Consider the following 14,270-nt stretch of genomic DNA (forward strand, 5'->3'; position numbering starts at 1 on the left):
CTGGGCTGATGGCTCAGAGCCTGGAGCCTGTTTCCGATTCTGTGTCTCCCTCTCTCTCTGCCCCTCCCCCGTTCATGCTCTGTCTCTCTCTGTCCCAAAAATAAATAAATGTTTAAAAAAAAAAAAAAAAAAAAAAGAAAAAGAAACAGCATTGTAGGTGGTGGTGAATTCACCTGGGGGAGCCCATAGAATCGGGATTAATCCAGCCAGCCTTCCAGGTTCTGCAGAATTCTGTGGTGCCGGGGGTGGTGTGTGTTGAAGGAGGGTTTCCTTTCTCTCCCCTAACTCTGACCCCTTTCTCTATTCTGATACCTGCCAGGGTTTTCCATTGCCCTGCAGTGGCCCCTTTCAGATGAGTTTTCCTGAGACTCAGAGGGCTCCAGACTCCCAAATTTCCTTCCTTCTTTCTTCCAGCTAAATTTCCCATTCCCTTGGGACAGCTGATTTCTGTGTTTTCCAGGAGCTGGGGGAAGAAATCTATTTCGTACAGTTGTGTGAGGGCCTAGCAGCAGCCCCATCACCTCTTTCTGGGATAATTCTTTATTGTCCTAAAGCAATCCGGACAGGAAGGAATTTCTGGCAGTGGTCTATTGTGAAATGAAAGCTCCGGGGGGTACGGGGGGGAGTGGTTGGTGTGGGGTGTACACAACAACACATCCACCCCGTGGGAAGTAGGGATGAGTTGCTGAGGAACAGGGTCAGTGCTCCAAGTCAGCTGTTTTTGGTTTTTTGTTTTTTTGTTTTTTTTTTTTTTTTTTGGCCACTTCTTGTCTTCTTTCATTTCTGAGCCCACAGACCGTCTTCAAGTCCCACAATCTCCCACAGTGGTTTTCGTTCTGGGCAGCTGTCTTATAGCTGGCTAGGATGTGCAACTGTTTATAACTCCCAAACAGCCCAGCACAGAAATTATGTGAGTTCCTGGAATGAATAAAACCGGACACCCCAGGCATATAGTGGAGTGTGTAGATAATATAAATGCAGGAACCAATAACCCTCTGCACACACTCGTGCCGACATGCACACAGGCACATACTGTGGGGGAGCCTGTGGTGGAGGGCCAGTGGGTCAGGGTTTTCAGAGGCATCCTAGGAAGAGCTGAAAATGTCACATTTATGTATTTGAAAGAAAGGCATGTAGCTTATTTTATTAATTTCAGTAGTGATTATAGCCTGGCCCCAACTCATTGCAAAGATTAAAACAGTTCATAAGTATGCAAAATAAAAATGAAAACTCTACTCGCGTGAAAAATCCTCTCTAGAAGAAACGTTATTTTTTTTTTTTCAATGTTTATTTATTTTGGGGACAGAGAGAGACAGAGCATGAACGGGGGAGGGGCAGAGAGAGAGGGAGACATAGAATCGGAAACAGGCTCCAGGCTCCGAGCCATCAGCCCAGAGCCTGACGCAGGGCTCGAACTCACGGACCGCGAGATCGTGACCTGGCTGAAGTCGGAAGCTTAACCGACTGCGCCACCCAGGCGCCCCTAGAAGAAACATTATTAACATCTCCCCCCACCCATAATTTACTGAGCTCTGACATTGAGGACTTTACATGAATTAAGTCATTAATCCTCCCAGTGGCCAAAGAGGTAGGTACTGTTCTTATCCCCATTTTTACAGACGAAGAAACATCGAGGCACGGAGTCTGGCACAGGTAGTAACTTAAGTAAAAATAAATGATCTGTGGAAATAGCTGTGTCTGAGGTCATGGAACCACGACACGAGGCCATGATTGGAACCTGGACGTCAGCTGAGCCGTCCAGAGTGTGTCACCCCCACACTGTCTTTCTCACAAGTTAGCATCTCTCCTTGGACTTGGATTTCTCTGCATGTGTAAAGCAGACATCTTTCCATATCAGGACACATAGGTTTTCCTTAATCTTTTAATGAAAGTGAATATTACATTCTAGAAGGAAAAGAAAAATCTGGTTAGGAAGCTGAATGGGGACGTGGTAGATAAAGGATGAGCCTCTCTCTCCACCTGCATTTTGCAGCCCAGAGAAGCTGAAAGGCTGGCCTGAGCTTTGGCGTGAGATGAGAACAGACTGGGTGTATCCAAGGGAGCCTCTCTGAGAGGCGATATCATTCTGAAAGCACTGAGCCTGGAAAGGCAAAAGAGTGACAGTCATCATCTGTGTTCCCATCAGGGAGGCCACGTGTGGCAGCTGCCTGTAAAACTTACCTGCCTGTCAGTCTCCCCTGGGGAGCCCAGACTCCACTTGGCCCAAGGGCCACTCCTCTCCCCACCACCCCCTGGGTGGCAGAGTCAGTAGCTGGAAACACTCCAGACGGCTTCAGCGACAAGAGTGACATTGGCTCTTGGGCTCTTAAGATCACCTCGCAGAAAGGGATCATTTTGCGATTTATGGGCTGAGTGCCACTAGAAGGCTTTTTCTCGCACTGGGCAAGTGGGGTGAGATGCCAGGGAGATTGCTACGGCCCCTCTGCATGTTTGCAGCACCCACCACTTAACTTTTGGCCCAGTGGTGTTTTCACTGGGATGAGGTCTCAGTTCAGCGGGAAATCAGGTTTGGGGGATCCGTTGTAAATTTACAGGTTTCCATGGCTTGTGAAGAAGTGGCTAACAACTTTTAGTGAAAGGAAATGAATTGAAGAAGCAGATGGAAGTGTAACGTTAGTCTCTCCCTCCTTTGTGCATATTGACTGCATTCTCCTGCCACGTTGATGGAGGTTGGACTCCCCGGTTAATCTCTGAGCTACTTGAGGTCGAGGACTGTTTAATTATCTGACATTCCCAAGACCTGCTTATAGCCCATTCCAATGATGAGAAGACATTTCTTTATGAGTGAAGAAACCCAGTGGTTTCAGTAAGATTTAGTTCATAGCACTAGCAAACACACGTCCTAGGAAGTCAGAGTCTGATGATTAGATCATCTAATGGTGTCTGTCTGGATGAAGAGGAGGCTGGGGAGGAGAAGATACCATTCATTCCTTGGGGTTGGAGCTACATTTATTCCTCTTTTTTTTTTTTTTTAAGGTTTGGTTCTTATTGTAGAGCTTACTATAGTGACATTTTAAACTGTGATCTTTAATACTTAAAACATTCCTGACTTATCTGGTTTTCTTCAGTTTCCCCCAGCCAACAGTGGAGACACGTATGGCTGTGACCCTGCCAAGGGGAACTGATTTCCCAGAAGGCAGCTCTCGACTTCCTGCTTGCCAAACCCAGCGTCCCCTGCCATGGGCCAGGCCCTGTGCTCATTGCTGGGTGGGGGGAGAACCCCCCCATTTTTTCTTCACAGATAGTGAAGACTTGGAAGTAAGGGTGGCAGGAATAGGCCACAGTTTGGCAGACAAAAGAGCCAGCCGAAATAACCTGTAGTTTAAGCAAGAGGGAAAACTGTAACTCTTTAATGGCAGAGGCAGGTAGCTGCTTTTGTCAACAGCGGTTCCTGAAGAAGGGCCCGTCCCCACCATTTGTTTGCAAGTACACGCATTCCTTGATAGGCTCACTGGACTTGTTTTTTAATTTTTAATTAAAAAAATATTTATTTCTAAGAGAGTATGTGCATGCACAGGGATGGGATGGGGCAGAGAGAGAGAGAGAGAGAGAGAGAGAGAGAGAGAATCCCAAGCAGTCTCCATTCTATCAGTGTAGAGCCTGATGCTGGGCTTGAACTCACACACCGTGAGATCATGACCTGAGCTGAAATCAAGAGTCGGAGTCTTAACCAAGTCACCCAAGCGCCCCTGGACTTTTTTTTTTTTTTAAAGTACGTGCACCTAAAAGCTGCCAGGTCCGCGGCAATTCCTTTCATGAGAAATTATGGTGAAGGAGGGGTTACGGAGTTAGCCACACTCGGGACGTAATACAGTGTCTCTCCTCCTGGTGGCATATGTTCACGTAGTGCTGTGCAATTTCGGACGTATAGACCAGATGGTAGAGCTGGGCTTGGGGGAAACAGGAGGATTTGCAGCATCCGTCAGGGAAGGTGCCCTTGGTGGAGACAGAAGATGGAGATTCAAGCCCTAAAGATTGGCTGTCCTTGAGAACCTCCCCCAGGCATTGTTCCTTCTCGGAACAATTGGAAAGCGCCTGCTTCTCTCAGTAGATCTCTGTGTGGCACCTAAGCCACGAAAGTAAACCATACAGGACGGTTGAAGACAAACGCCACTCCGGCCTGGCTATGTGATAGCGAGTCCTGTGGCTGGAGGTGTGCTTCGACGTGCTGCCACCACTGTCCTGGGACCGACTCTCCTGCCCCTGTCTGGTGCTGCTGTGGCCAAGGTGCCCACCAGCAGCCTGTGGCTTTGTTCCACACAGTGATGGTCACAGAGCGAGAAAGGGCTGCACAGAACATGTATAGTGTTCCAGACCGTAGTCAACCGAGCACTGCTCCGTGTAGGCTGTATGTCACATTAGGAAGGTGGCATATTCCGGTGGTCTGAGTGTTAAATAGGAAATGAAAACACCTGATGTCTCATGCATCTGACGTGCAGCTCACGCCTCAGTGGTGAAGGATGTCTTCCTTTCCTTATAAAATGGACCCGAAATCAATCTGCCTCAAAAGCATATCCTGGGATTTTAGTAAGGAGCAAGCTGAATGCCCCAAGGAGGAAGTTCCCCACAAATAGCTCAGGACATAATGGTCATCACTTTCATTTCAGGATCTTGTCCACAGCTGGCAGGTATCTCTCGGACTCCTACAGCCCTCGGAACCTGGCCGGCTTTCAGGACAGCATCTTGACAGACAGGAAGAGCTCTACCAGGAACCCATGGCAAGAATATAATTACCTCCAGAAAGATAACCCTGCTGAATATGCCAGTTTAATGGAAATACTTTATACCCTCAAGGTATGAGACCAGACGGATGGCATTCTTGCACATGGAAGCTTTTCTCTCGTCACCCCTTCCCTGATCCAGGCTTTCTGGCTCTGTGGGGTGGCTGTGGTCTGCAGCGTGCCCCACTGCCACTTCTCTGTCTCACTCACATAATGTTTTCAGGAGCTAATAAACGAAACTGGGTCAGAACCGGTGGATACATAGGTGTAGGAGGTGGATAAGTGGAGCTTTATTACTGACGAAAGGCAGGCGGGAGAGCATGGCTTCAGACGTGTGTCCAGATGGGCTTGCCGTAGTCAGACTTGCGTGGGGATAGGTGGGGCAGGTAGCCCCTGGCTCCAGTCTGAGGACAGTCCCCTCTTAATGGCAGAGAGGGGACCAGAGTGTGTACTGCCTGCTGGTGGGCAGGAGCCACAGAGGAGGCCCCCAGCCCTTCCATGGGGGAAGTCCAGCCTCTTCCCCAGGGGAGGGATGAGGGGTGGAGAAAAGCCAGAGGAAGCCTCCATAGCAAGTGCGTCCTCATGGGAGCAGGAGGACCCGGGGGGACGTGTTCCCTCCGAGCTGTCCTTTAGCTTAAGCTCTTACTTGATCTACCACAGTGCTGCCCTTGACTCTGAGCTTTGGGCCCCTTGGGGTCCAGGGACAGAAGAACTTCCCAATAAATGGAATGAGCCACACAGCAACTTTTGAATGGCCCCAGGATCCTAGGAGGGCTGCAACATCCCTTCCAGAACCATCTCCCCATCCCCTGGTCGGGTTCGAATAGACACTGCTGTTCTCATGGCAACAAATGCAACCTCAGAGTGTCCTACCAGGCCTTGAGCTCTGGGGGCGACTGCACAGTGATCCTCTGGACATGTCTGAGGCTTCCTTGTTGCCCTCACATGGTCTCAGATTTGCACTTAGGCACACCAAACACTTCTTAAAACACTTGTCCAGGCTCATTCATCCATGCTTCCGTGATTAGGTGAAAGCAGTTGTGTTTATCTTTATTGCTGATCTGATTTAGTTTGTTGTAATCGGTTCATTTATAATAGCAAAACCAGGGTTACATTTTCCATCTCTGTATTTTCTCAGGCGGTTTGGAATTCCCTGGGACTCGTATAGGTTGTGCGCGCTTTGCTGTATAGTCAGGTGTAACTGAGTTGACCTTGCTGGGAATCAGGCTTCTGTCTCCCAGTCTTGTCTATACCTGACACTTATCGTTTTCTCCTTCTTCCTCTATCCCCGAGGAACAGCCACAGGTTAATTTTTCCTACACTTCCATTCATCAGCTTGTGTGAGCTCAGAAGAATCAGAATTACCTGGAAAAGTGAATTTAAAACAGTGCTGCCTGGGCCCACACCCCTGCTGGACTCCGATTCAGTAGCCCTGAGGTGGAGCCTGTGCACCTGTAATCCAGCATGTTCCAAAGCAGGTGCCAGGGCACAACCAAGCTTGGGAACACTACTGTATAGACCTGTCCCCTCACTGTTTTCCTCTCAGTGGCTTTTCAAAACTGTCAAACTAGCTAAAACCTTGGTTACAGCCAGGCCCTAATAGCCTTTTGTGTTTTCTTGTCTTAGGAAAAAGGGTCAAGTAACCACAACCTACTGTCTGCATCTCGCATGGCCCTGACTCGACTTAACCAGCAGGCCCACCAGCTGGCTTTCGATTCCGTTTTCCTGCGCATCAAACAGCAGCTGCTGCTTGTTTCCAAGATGGACGTGAGTTTCCCACTGACTGCAGACACCCCCCTGGGCACTGGCTCCTTCCCAAGCATTTTTTAGTGTGGGCACCACCTCCTCCCACCCCCCAGGAGCTTTAGGAGGAACCGCTCTAACTCTCCTGGCTGAAAGGCCCACCTTACAGACTCACTGTTCCCTTGCAACTCGCTGCTTAGCAAGAATTTCTTATCTTAATTGGAGTCACTGAGATGCTTTCTTTCTAGACTGCTTCTTGGGATTATTATTACTGCTTGATTAACTTGCGCCATTTGGATCAGCATAGCTGTGCCCTGGCAGGGAGAAGTCAGGGAGATCCTGGGCCCCTGGATAGGCAGGGGCAGGTCACAGCAGCTCTTCATCCCCTGAGATTGCCTTCTTTCCAGGAGCATTGTTTCTGGAACTCCACCTAGGAGAGTGCCTCCCCAGATCTGATCTGATGATTTTGACGGAGTTTGAAGGACTCTGATCTTTTCTATCCTTGATGCCTTTTCTTTGTGGCTGTTCCCAGAGTGCCTCCCTTCCCTGGCTTCTGTTCTACTTGTCCTGACTCCCTTCAAGGGACTACCCATCAGTCACAGCTTCTCCACTGGTTCTGAGTTCCTCGGGCCCCGTGTCATCACTGCCATCTGGATTTCTAGGACAACCCCTTTGCCAGCCTTTCTCAATGACGGTTCCAGGCTCTCTGGATTCAGCTTTGTTTTGTTTGTTTTGTTTTTAGAGATAGTGTTTTGAGAAAGATCCAGTTATGGACCTTTAATAACCAAGAGATCTTTTAGGAAGTGGAAAGAACTGGGAGGGCACGATTACAAGTTCCTTACTTCCTGCCACCCTCCAGAAAGCCTACGAGGCCAGGGCTCAAGAGCTGCTCACTGCACCGTATGACCTGGGTCAAGTCTCTGGGTCGCAGATCCCCCATCCATGAAACAAGGGGTTGGACCACATGCTTTCAAAGTTCTGAAATTCCATGATTTTCATTCTTTATGATTTTTTCCGTGAAAAATGCCATGGGACCCACCCTGGTCAGATTCTGTGTTTCTGTTGTGGGTGGGGGAGGGCGAAACTGGAGGAGAGGTGCTCCTGTCACAGCGCGGTGGAAGTGATGTCTGTGACTTGGGCCTGCCGGATCGCGCAGCCTCCTGTGTGAGCCTCCTCTCCTCGTCAAATGCGGGTGAGCTGATTCTGACCGTGCAGATACGTGAGGATCTGTATTATGATAGAATTTAGCCCAGCAGCTGCCACAGAGTACATGCTTCATAAGTGCTGGCTTTCTTCTCTGCGATTCTCATTGTTTAAATAGGAATGACAGTTTTTTAGAAGTAAAAATGGCACATACTCATTTTCAGAAATTCAGGTGGTACAGGAACATACAATGAAAAAAGCAATAAATCCCTCAAAATCCCACAGTGTAGAAATCAGTGGGAATGTGTGGTGTTCAACCCAGACAGACACCTCTTCCTGCCCCAAGTTGGAGGCTGGCCGGGCACCAGTGGATAGATAGATAGATCCATAGAGGGGATGCACTGTCCTGCACGTGCTGTTCTTTAAAGCCAAAATGTATACAACATAACGTTCATTTGAACGTGACTAGAAAAGGAAGATAAACTAAGTGAAACCAGAGGAATCATGGAGCCTGAGATAATAGGTTCTTCCCCACAAAAGATATCAGTACCCAGAAGATCTTTCCAACGTTGCTGAAAAAAGATTACGAAAACCATCAAGAGGCTGGGGTCCTTGTTTTGGGTTAGTCATGTTTGCATCTCAGGTAGCTGCTAATACCAGCTGAGCTGCTCTGAAAGAGGAGGGGATTAGCATTCTTCATCCTTCCTATCCCCCTCCCCAACCTCCAGATCTGGCTGCTTTTATTATCTTTCTTTGCTTTTCTTTTTTTTTTAATTAGAAAAAGGTCATTGTCTCGCTCAGGTCATTGTCTCGCAGTTCATGGGTTCAAATCCCACGTCGGGCCCTGTGCTGACAGCTCAGAGCCTGGAGCCTGTTTCGGATTCTGTGTCTCCCTCTCTTTCTGCCCCGACCCTGCTTACACTCTCTCTCCCTCTCTTGAAAATAAACATTAAAAAAAATTTTTTTAATAAAAAAAAAGTTTATTTGTTTATTTGGTGGGGGGTGGGCAGAAAGAGAGGGAGAGAGAGAGAATCCCAAGCAGGGTTAGCACTGTCAGCGTAGAGCCAGACGTGGGCTTGAACTCACCAACCGTGAGATCATGACCTGAGCCAAAACCAAGAGTCAGATGCTTAACCGACTGAGCCACGCAGGTGCCTTTTTTTTTTTTTTTTTTTTTTTTAAATAATCTCTACACCCAGCGTGGGGCTTGAGCTCACAACCCTGAGATCAAGAGTTGCATGCTCCACCAACTGAGCCAGCCAGGTGCCCCTATTTTTATTAAGAGCTTAGAATCTTTTTTTTTTTTTGAACTTCATACAGTAATTTTATTGTTGGTAGTAATGGCATAGCTATTTTGAAACTATTTCATGTGTACTGTAGGATAAAACAAGCAATTCATGTTAATGTTAAGAACCAGGATCTTTTTTTTTTTTTTTTTTTTTTACCTCTTTTTTATTCCAGTGCAATTAACATACAGTGTTACATAAGTGTCAGGTATACAGTATAGTGATTCAACAATTCTGTACTTGACTCAGCACTCAGCACGGTAAGTGTGCTCTTGATCCCCTCACCTAGGTCACTCATGCCCCCACCCCAAATCCTAAAATCTTGACCCTCTGTTCTGGAAGCTCCCTTCTTTCCGCTGTTTTTACCCCCACTTCTGTACTACAGAGCCCCCGCTACCATTGGGCTCCTGGTTGCCTGAATCTCACCTCCTCACTCAGGCCTCACCGCCACAGCCCCCCGGGGCGCTGGGAACTGAGGTTAGGAGGAACTGCTCTCTGAGAGTTGCCAGCGGGGAAAGCACACAACACAAAGGCAAACACTTGGGCCTTAAGGATTTGAAAATTAAACCCTGGTCATTCAGTGTTTGTTTTTAATGTTTGCCAGTAAATTGTATTACCCTTTTACATTTCAAGAATATAAACCAACACTGTATTCCATTTCCAAATAGGCTGTTGACATTTGCCCACATTATCTGGTGACAGATGGATAGAAAAAGCCTGTTTGAAGGAAATTTTAAATAAATTTTGAACAATTAAAAAATAACCTACACCATTTCCCTGTCGCCCTAACTTGCTAAGCGCCTCCCTAGTTCGGTCCACACCCACCCTTCTTGCAAACCACGTTCTACTCTGGCTCTTCTCCCCTCTCCCCTCTGCCCTCTGCCTGTCCACTCTCCTCCCACCTCCCCACGGAGCCTTCTGGAGCCTTCAGGGGCCTCCAGCCTGCAGTGTGAGTCCCCTGGATGCACTTGGGGGATGCTGCCCTTTCCCTGCAGCTCAGCCCTCGCGCCATCCCCCCTCCCAGCCCACTGCCTCCCTGGCCTTCCTGTCTCTGCCCTCTTGCCTCTGCTCTTTGCCAGTGACCTCACCACTGTGTTGCATTGTTCCTTCTTTTTAAAGATGTCTCCTGTCTGTTCCTGTGGCCACTGCCCTCGATGGGCTTCTCCTCTCCCAGCTGTTCCTTGAGACTTTTATCTGCCTTCCCACCCTCAGCCCTCCTGAGGTGCCGCATTAATCTTCACAAAGCACCACTCTGACTTTGTTCCCCTACTCAGGACCCTTCCCTGGCTCCCCAGACCCAGTGTAAGAGTCGATTTTAAAAAACATTTTTTGAGGAGGTGTTCACACATATGCAAGAATGGGGAGAGGAGTCTACTGAACCCCACGTCCTCATCACCCTGCTTCAGCATGGTCATCTCCTGGCCATCTGTCTCGTATATACCCCTTCTCTAAAGGGGGGCAACTCTAAAAATAATCACAGTGCCATAATCACCCCTAAGTCAGAAATGATTCCTTGATATCAGTAATCAGTGTTCAAATTTCCAATTGTCATAAAGGTCATAATTTCACCGTTTGAATCAGGACCCAGGTTCATTGTGAACATCGGGATTGCTCGATGTGTCTTTTATGAACTACAGACCACCCTTCTGGACCCTTCCCTCTCTCTCCTCCTCTCCTCTCCTCTCCTCTCCTCTCCTCTCCTCTCCTCTCCTCTCCTCTCCTCTCCTCTCCTCTCCTCTCCTCTCCTCTCCTCTCCCCTCCTCTCCCCTCCTCTCCCCTCCTCTCCCCTCCTCTCCCCTCCTCTCCCCTCCCCTCCCCTCCCCTCCCCTCCCCTCCCCTCCCCTCCCCTCCCTCTCATAGTCTCGCAATTTATTGGTTGAAAATAAAGCCCTTTCTTAGCCCACAGTTCAGGGCTACACTTTCTCTTCCAGTCTTCCATCTGTGCACCTCAGGCATCCCACTGCCCTCTATAATCAGCCGGAGCCCTTGCTCCTCAGAGCTCTTACTGTACCAAACCTTGCATCTGCCCCTGAGAACTCCCAAGTGGAAGCCTGGGTGCGTGGGGGTTTATAGCGTGGGAGCATATCAGGGGGTCTTGGTTTCTCAAGGAGCTTCTGGAGAGCGAGGACCAAGTCTTACACTTCTTTGTCTCCTCTCTGCCAAGTGGGGCACAAGGCTCTGTGCATCATGGGCACTCGGTACATGTGGGTGATCAGAGTGTGTCTTCTCAATGGGGTGGGAGTTAACTGAAGAAAAGCAGGCTATTTTGAAACAGAAGAGGATTCTCAAGCAAGAACAAGGAGCTTAGAAAACTAGGGGCGGGGGTGGGGAGGAAAAAGAACTGGTCTCAAGCAAAGAAAATCAGAACCGAGCCGGTGCTAGGGGACGTGGGGAGGGCGGCTGAGGCTGAGCCTGGGCTGGGAGCCCAGGGTTGGACGTGGTCATTACATTCCCGGAACGCTGCTTAAAGGATCAAGCAACCAGATCGGGCATCAGGTGGCTGTGGAGAGCAACTCCACCGTGACCTGGGAGCCACTCCAGGAGCGCAGCCAGAGAGGGCCTTGTTTTCCAGGCTGGCTTTGGGGTGACTCAGGCTGGAATGAAGAAACTAGATTTCTGTATGAAGGCGTGCCAAGTTCTGTATGAACAATGTAACCACGTACGTGCTGGCAGTGTGCCTGACTCTAGAGAGAATGCTGGGGAGGCTCACTTGGTGATACTGGAGATGTACTCACTTGTAATGTCAAGAGGAAGAGCATCTCCCCAGATGACAGAGGAGTCACAAAGAGGACAGAAGGCAGTTGGTGGGGTTTGGAGATTCTTTCCATCCCTGAGAAATAAGTCCAGAAGACAGCTAGAAATAAAAGCAGTTAAGTAGTGTCAGTAAGTGTGGTTTGGATATTCCTGCAGCCAGAAAGGGCTTCCCAAGATAGGGATTTACATGTCATCCTCTGTGGAGGATCTGGGGCTGAAGACCCCCGGGTTAGCGAGGCCACCTGCACCCAGCAGCTCTTACCCTGTAGTGCCCACCTAGTAGAGAAACTCAGACCTCAGGATACACAGCTCTTCACAGTCTGAGTGGGATCAACAACTGGGATCCATTCCCACCAAATAGGTCTGTTGAGAAGATAGGAGCTCCTGTTTTAAGGATCTGTAGGAATGCAGAGGGGGGGTGGGGAGAGGGAGAGAGAAAGGATTATTTTCTCTGTGGCAGGTTTCAAGGTGATGATTTAAATTTTAACATTTATTTTTATTTTTTTTTAATGTTTATTTTTGAGCGAGAGAGAGAGAGGCAGAGAGAAAGGGAGATGCAGAATCTGAAGCAGGCTCCGGTCTCTAAGCTTTCAGCATAGAACCTAATGCAGGGCTCAGACCCACAAGCCACGAGATCATGACCTGAGCTGAAGTTGAACGCTTAACCAACTGAGCCACTCAGGCACCCATGTTTATTTATTCTTGAGAGAGAGGGGGGCGGGCAGAGAGAGAGGGAGATATCGGAAGCAGGCTCCAGGCTCTGAGCTGTCAGCACAGAGCCTGATGTGGGGCTCGAACCCACAAACCGTGAGATCATGATCTGAGCTGAGGTCAGAAGCTCAACCGACTGAGCCACCCAGGCGCCCCTCAAGGTGATGATTTAAAGAGAAGTCCCTGATCTGTAAAATAGTGACGATTTCCAAGGCCATCTTGGAGCAGAGACACCTATAGGAATGGTGCATTCTTCAAGTATTTTCTGGCATGTGGTGCTTTCCTGTGGCACCTGGCTTCTGTGACCTTGACCGCTTTCTGTCTTCCCTCCCCTAGAGCTGGAACACAGCAGGCATTGGCGAGACCCTGACCGACGATCTGCCCACCTTCAGCCTCACCCCTCTCGAGTACATCAGCAATGTAAGAGCTCCGTGCGCTTTTCTCCAGGGGCAGTCATAGCATTGCAGACCGTGCCTTGTCTTTTGGTTCTGGCCTCCTGGGAAAGCAGTCATTACCGCATCGGTGCTGTCTGCACCTATGCTTCCTATGGATGGAGTAGTTTCCATCCATAGCCAGGACTTTATTTTTTTTTTAATTTAAAAAAAATGTTTATTTAGTTTTGAGAGAGAGAGAGAACGAGCACGATCAGGGGAGGGGCAGAGAGAGAGAGAGAGGGAGACACAGAATCTGAAGCAGGCTCCAGGCTCTGAGCTGTCAGCACAGAGGCCGACATGGGGCTTGAACCCACAAGCCATGAGATCATGACCTGAGCCGAAGTCGGGCGCTTAACCGACTGAGCCGCCCAGGTGCCCCCGTATCCAGGACTTTAAGGAAAGGCGGCTGATTTCCTTATTAAATCAACTGACGAAAAACAAGCTGATTTCAAAAATGTAACATGTTCATACACCTCCCGATGTGAGGCATGACCAGTACCTAAGGGCATCACAGTGTGAGTATACATAGGAAATTCTGACTTGGGAGGACAGGAAGCAGGTGGCCAGATTCTTCTCTGGACTTTTCAGAGGAACAGTGTGTATATAATTCTGAATTCAAATTCAGCAAACATTTTAATGAGCACCTATTACGCACCAGGCCCTGTGTGGAATACTTTCATGTGGAATTTAACAGCAGGAAATAAATCTCTTCAGAATTGTATTTATAGAGGTTTAATATTAGAAAAAGAACAGAATAGACCCTACAGGGGAGCGGGGCAGTTCAGGGTCCTTTTCTCCTCCATTCACCCCTGGGAGTTGACAGTCACCAAGACATCTGCACGTGGCCTTTCTTTTCCTTCCTTGCTGCAGTCTAGCTCTGTCGCTCTTGGAGGTCGGTGTGCATGACAAATACTGGGTAGAGGTAATATAGTCCAGCTCTGAGAGACATCTGGGATTCTCCAGGGTGATTCTGGAATAAGCAATCTCTGCCTAATGCTGTCACTTTAGAACCCACTGCTGTGCCAGTTATGACTCTATTGTAAGAGATGCAAAGGGATTTTAAAAGTGACCCTTGTATGGTTAGAAATGTCTGGTGATCCCACCAGCAGTACCGAGGAATATGGCGTTGTTTTCTCTGTCGGTTGGGAGGGTGCCCAGTTCAAAGTGGCAGTCACTTTCCTCCCGTTTTTCAGGCCATTACCTCATAACCTTTACTGATGAAACTATTCAGATGTGGGCTGCTTTTCACAACAATGGCAATAACCTTATTTTTAGAATTGAGCCAGTATGCATTACAATCTAAATTGATTCCGGAAATGATGTTGCTGGAAGGGACGTGAGAGATTATTGAATGATCTTAAGGAATCATTCCTGAGGAAACTGAGACATGGAGGAGTAAGGGAGGGCCCTTTTCCACCTGGCGTGACCCCCCTGAGTTACAGATTGTACCTGGGGGC

General features: G+C 48.6%; 1 protein-coding gene across 1 annotated transcript in view; it reads left to right on the plus strand.

Moving 5' to 3' along the window:
* COG7 (component of oligomeric golgi complex 7) overlaps positions 1-14,270 on the plus strand; it is an 82,345-nt gene that overhangs the window by 60,523 nt on the left and 7,552 nt on the right. Inside the window, exons 12-14 of the mRNA XM_043560294.1 lie at positions 4,629-4,815; positions 6,369-6,509; positions 12,716-12,799. Coding sequence (XP_043416229.1) covers positions 4,629-4,815; positions 6,369-6,509; positions 12,716-12,799 — 412 coding nt within the window. The remainder of the gene's footprint in view (positions 1-4,628; positions 4,816-6,368; positions 6,510-12,715; positions 12,800-14,270) is intronic.

Source organism: Prionailurus bengalensis, chromosome E3 (genome assembly GCF_016509475.1).
Source record: "Prionailurus bengalensis isolate Pbe53 chromosome E3, Fcat_Pben_1.1_paternal_pri, whole genome shotgun sequence".
In the NCBI taxonomy this organism is placed as follows: domain Eukaryota; kingdom Metazoa; phylum Chordata; class Mammalia; order Carnivora; family Felidae; genus Prionailurus; species Prionailurus bengalensis.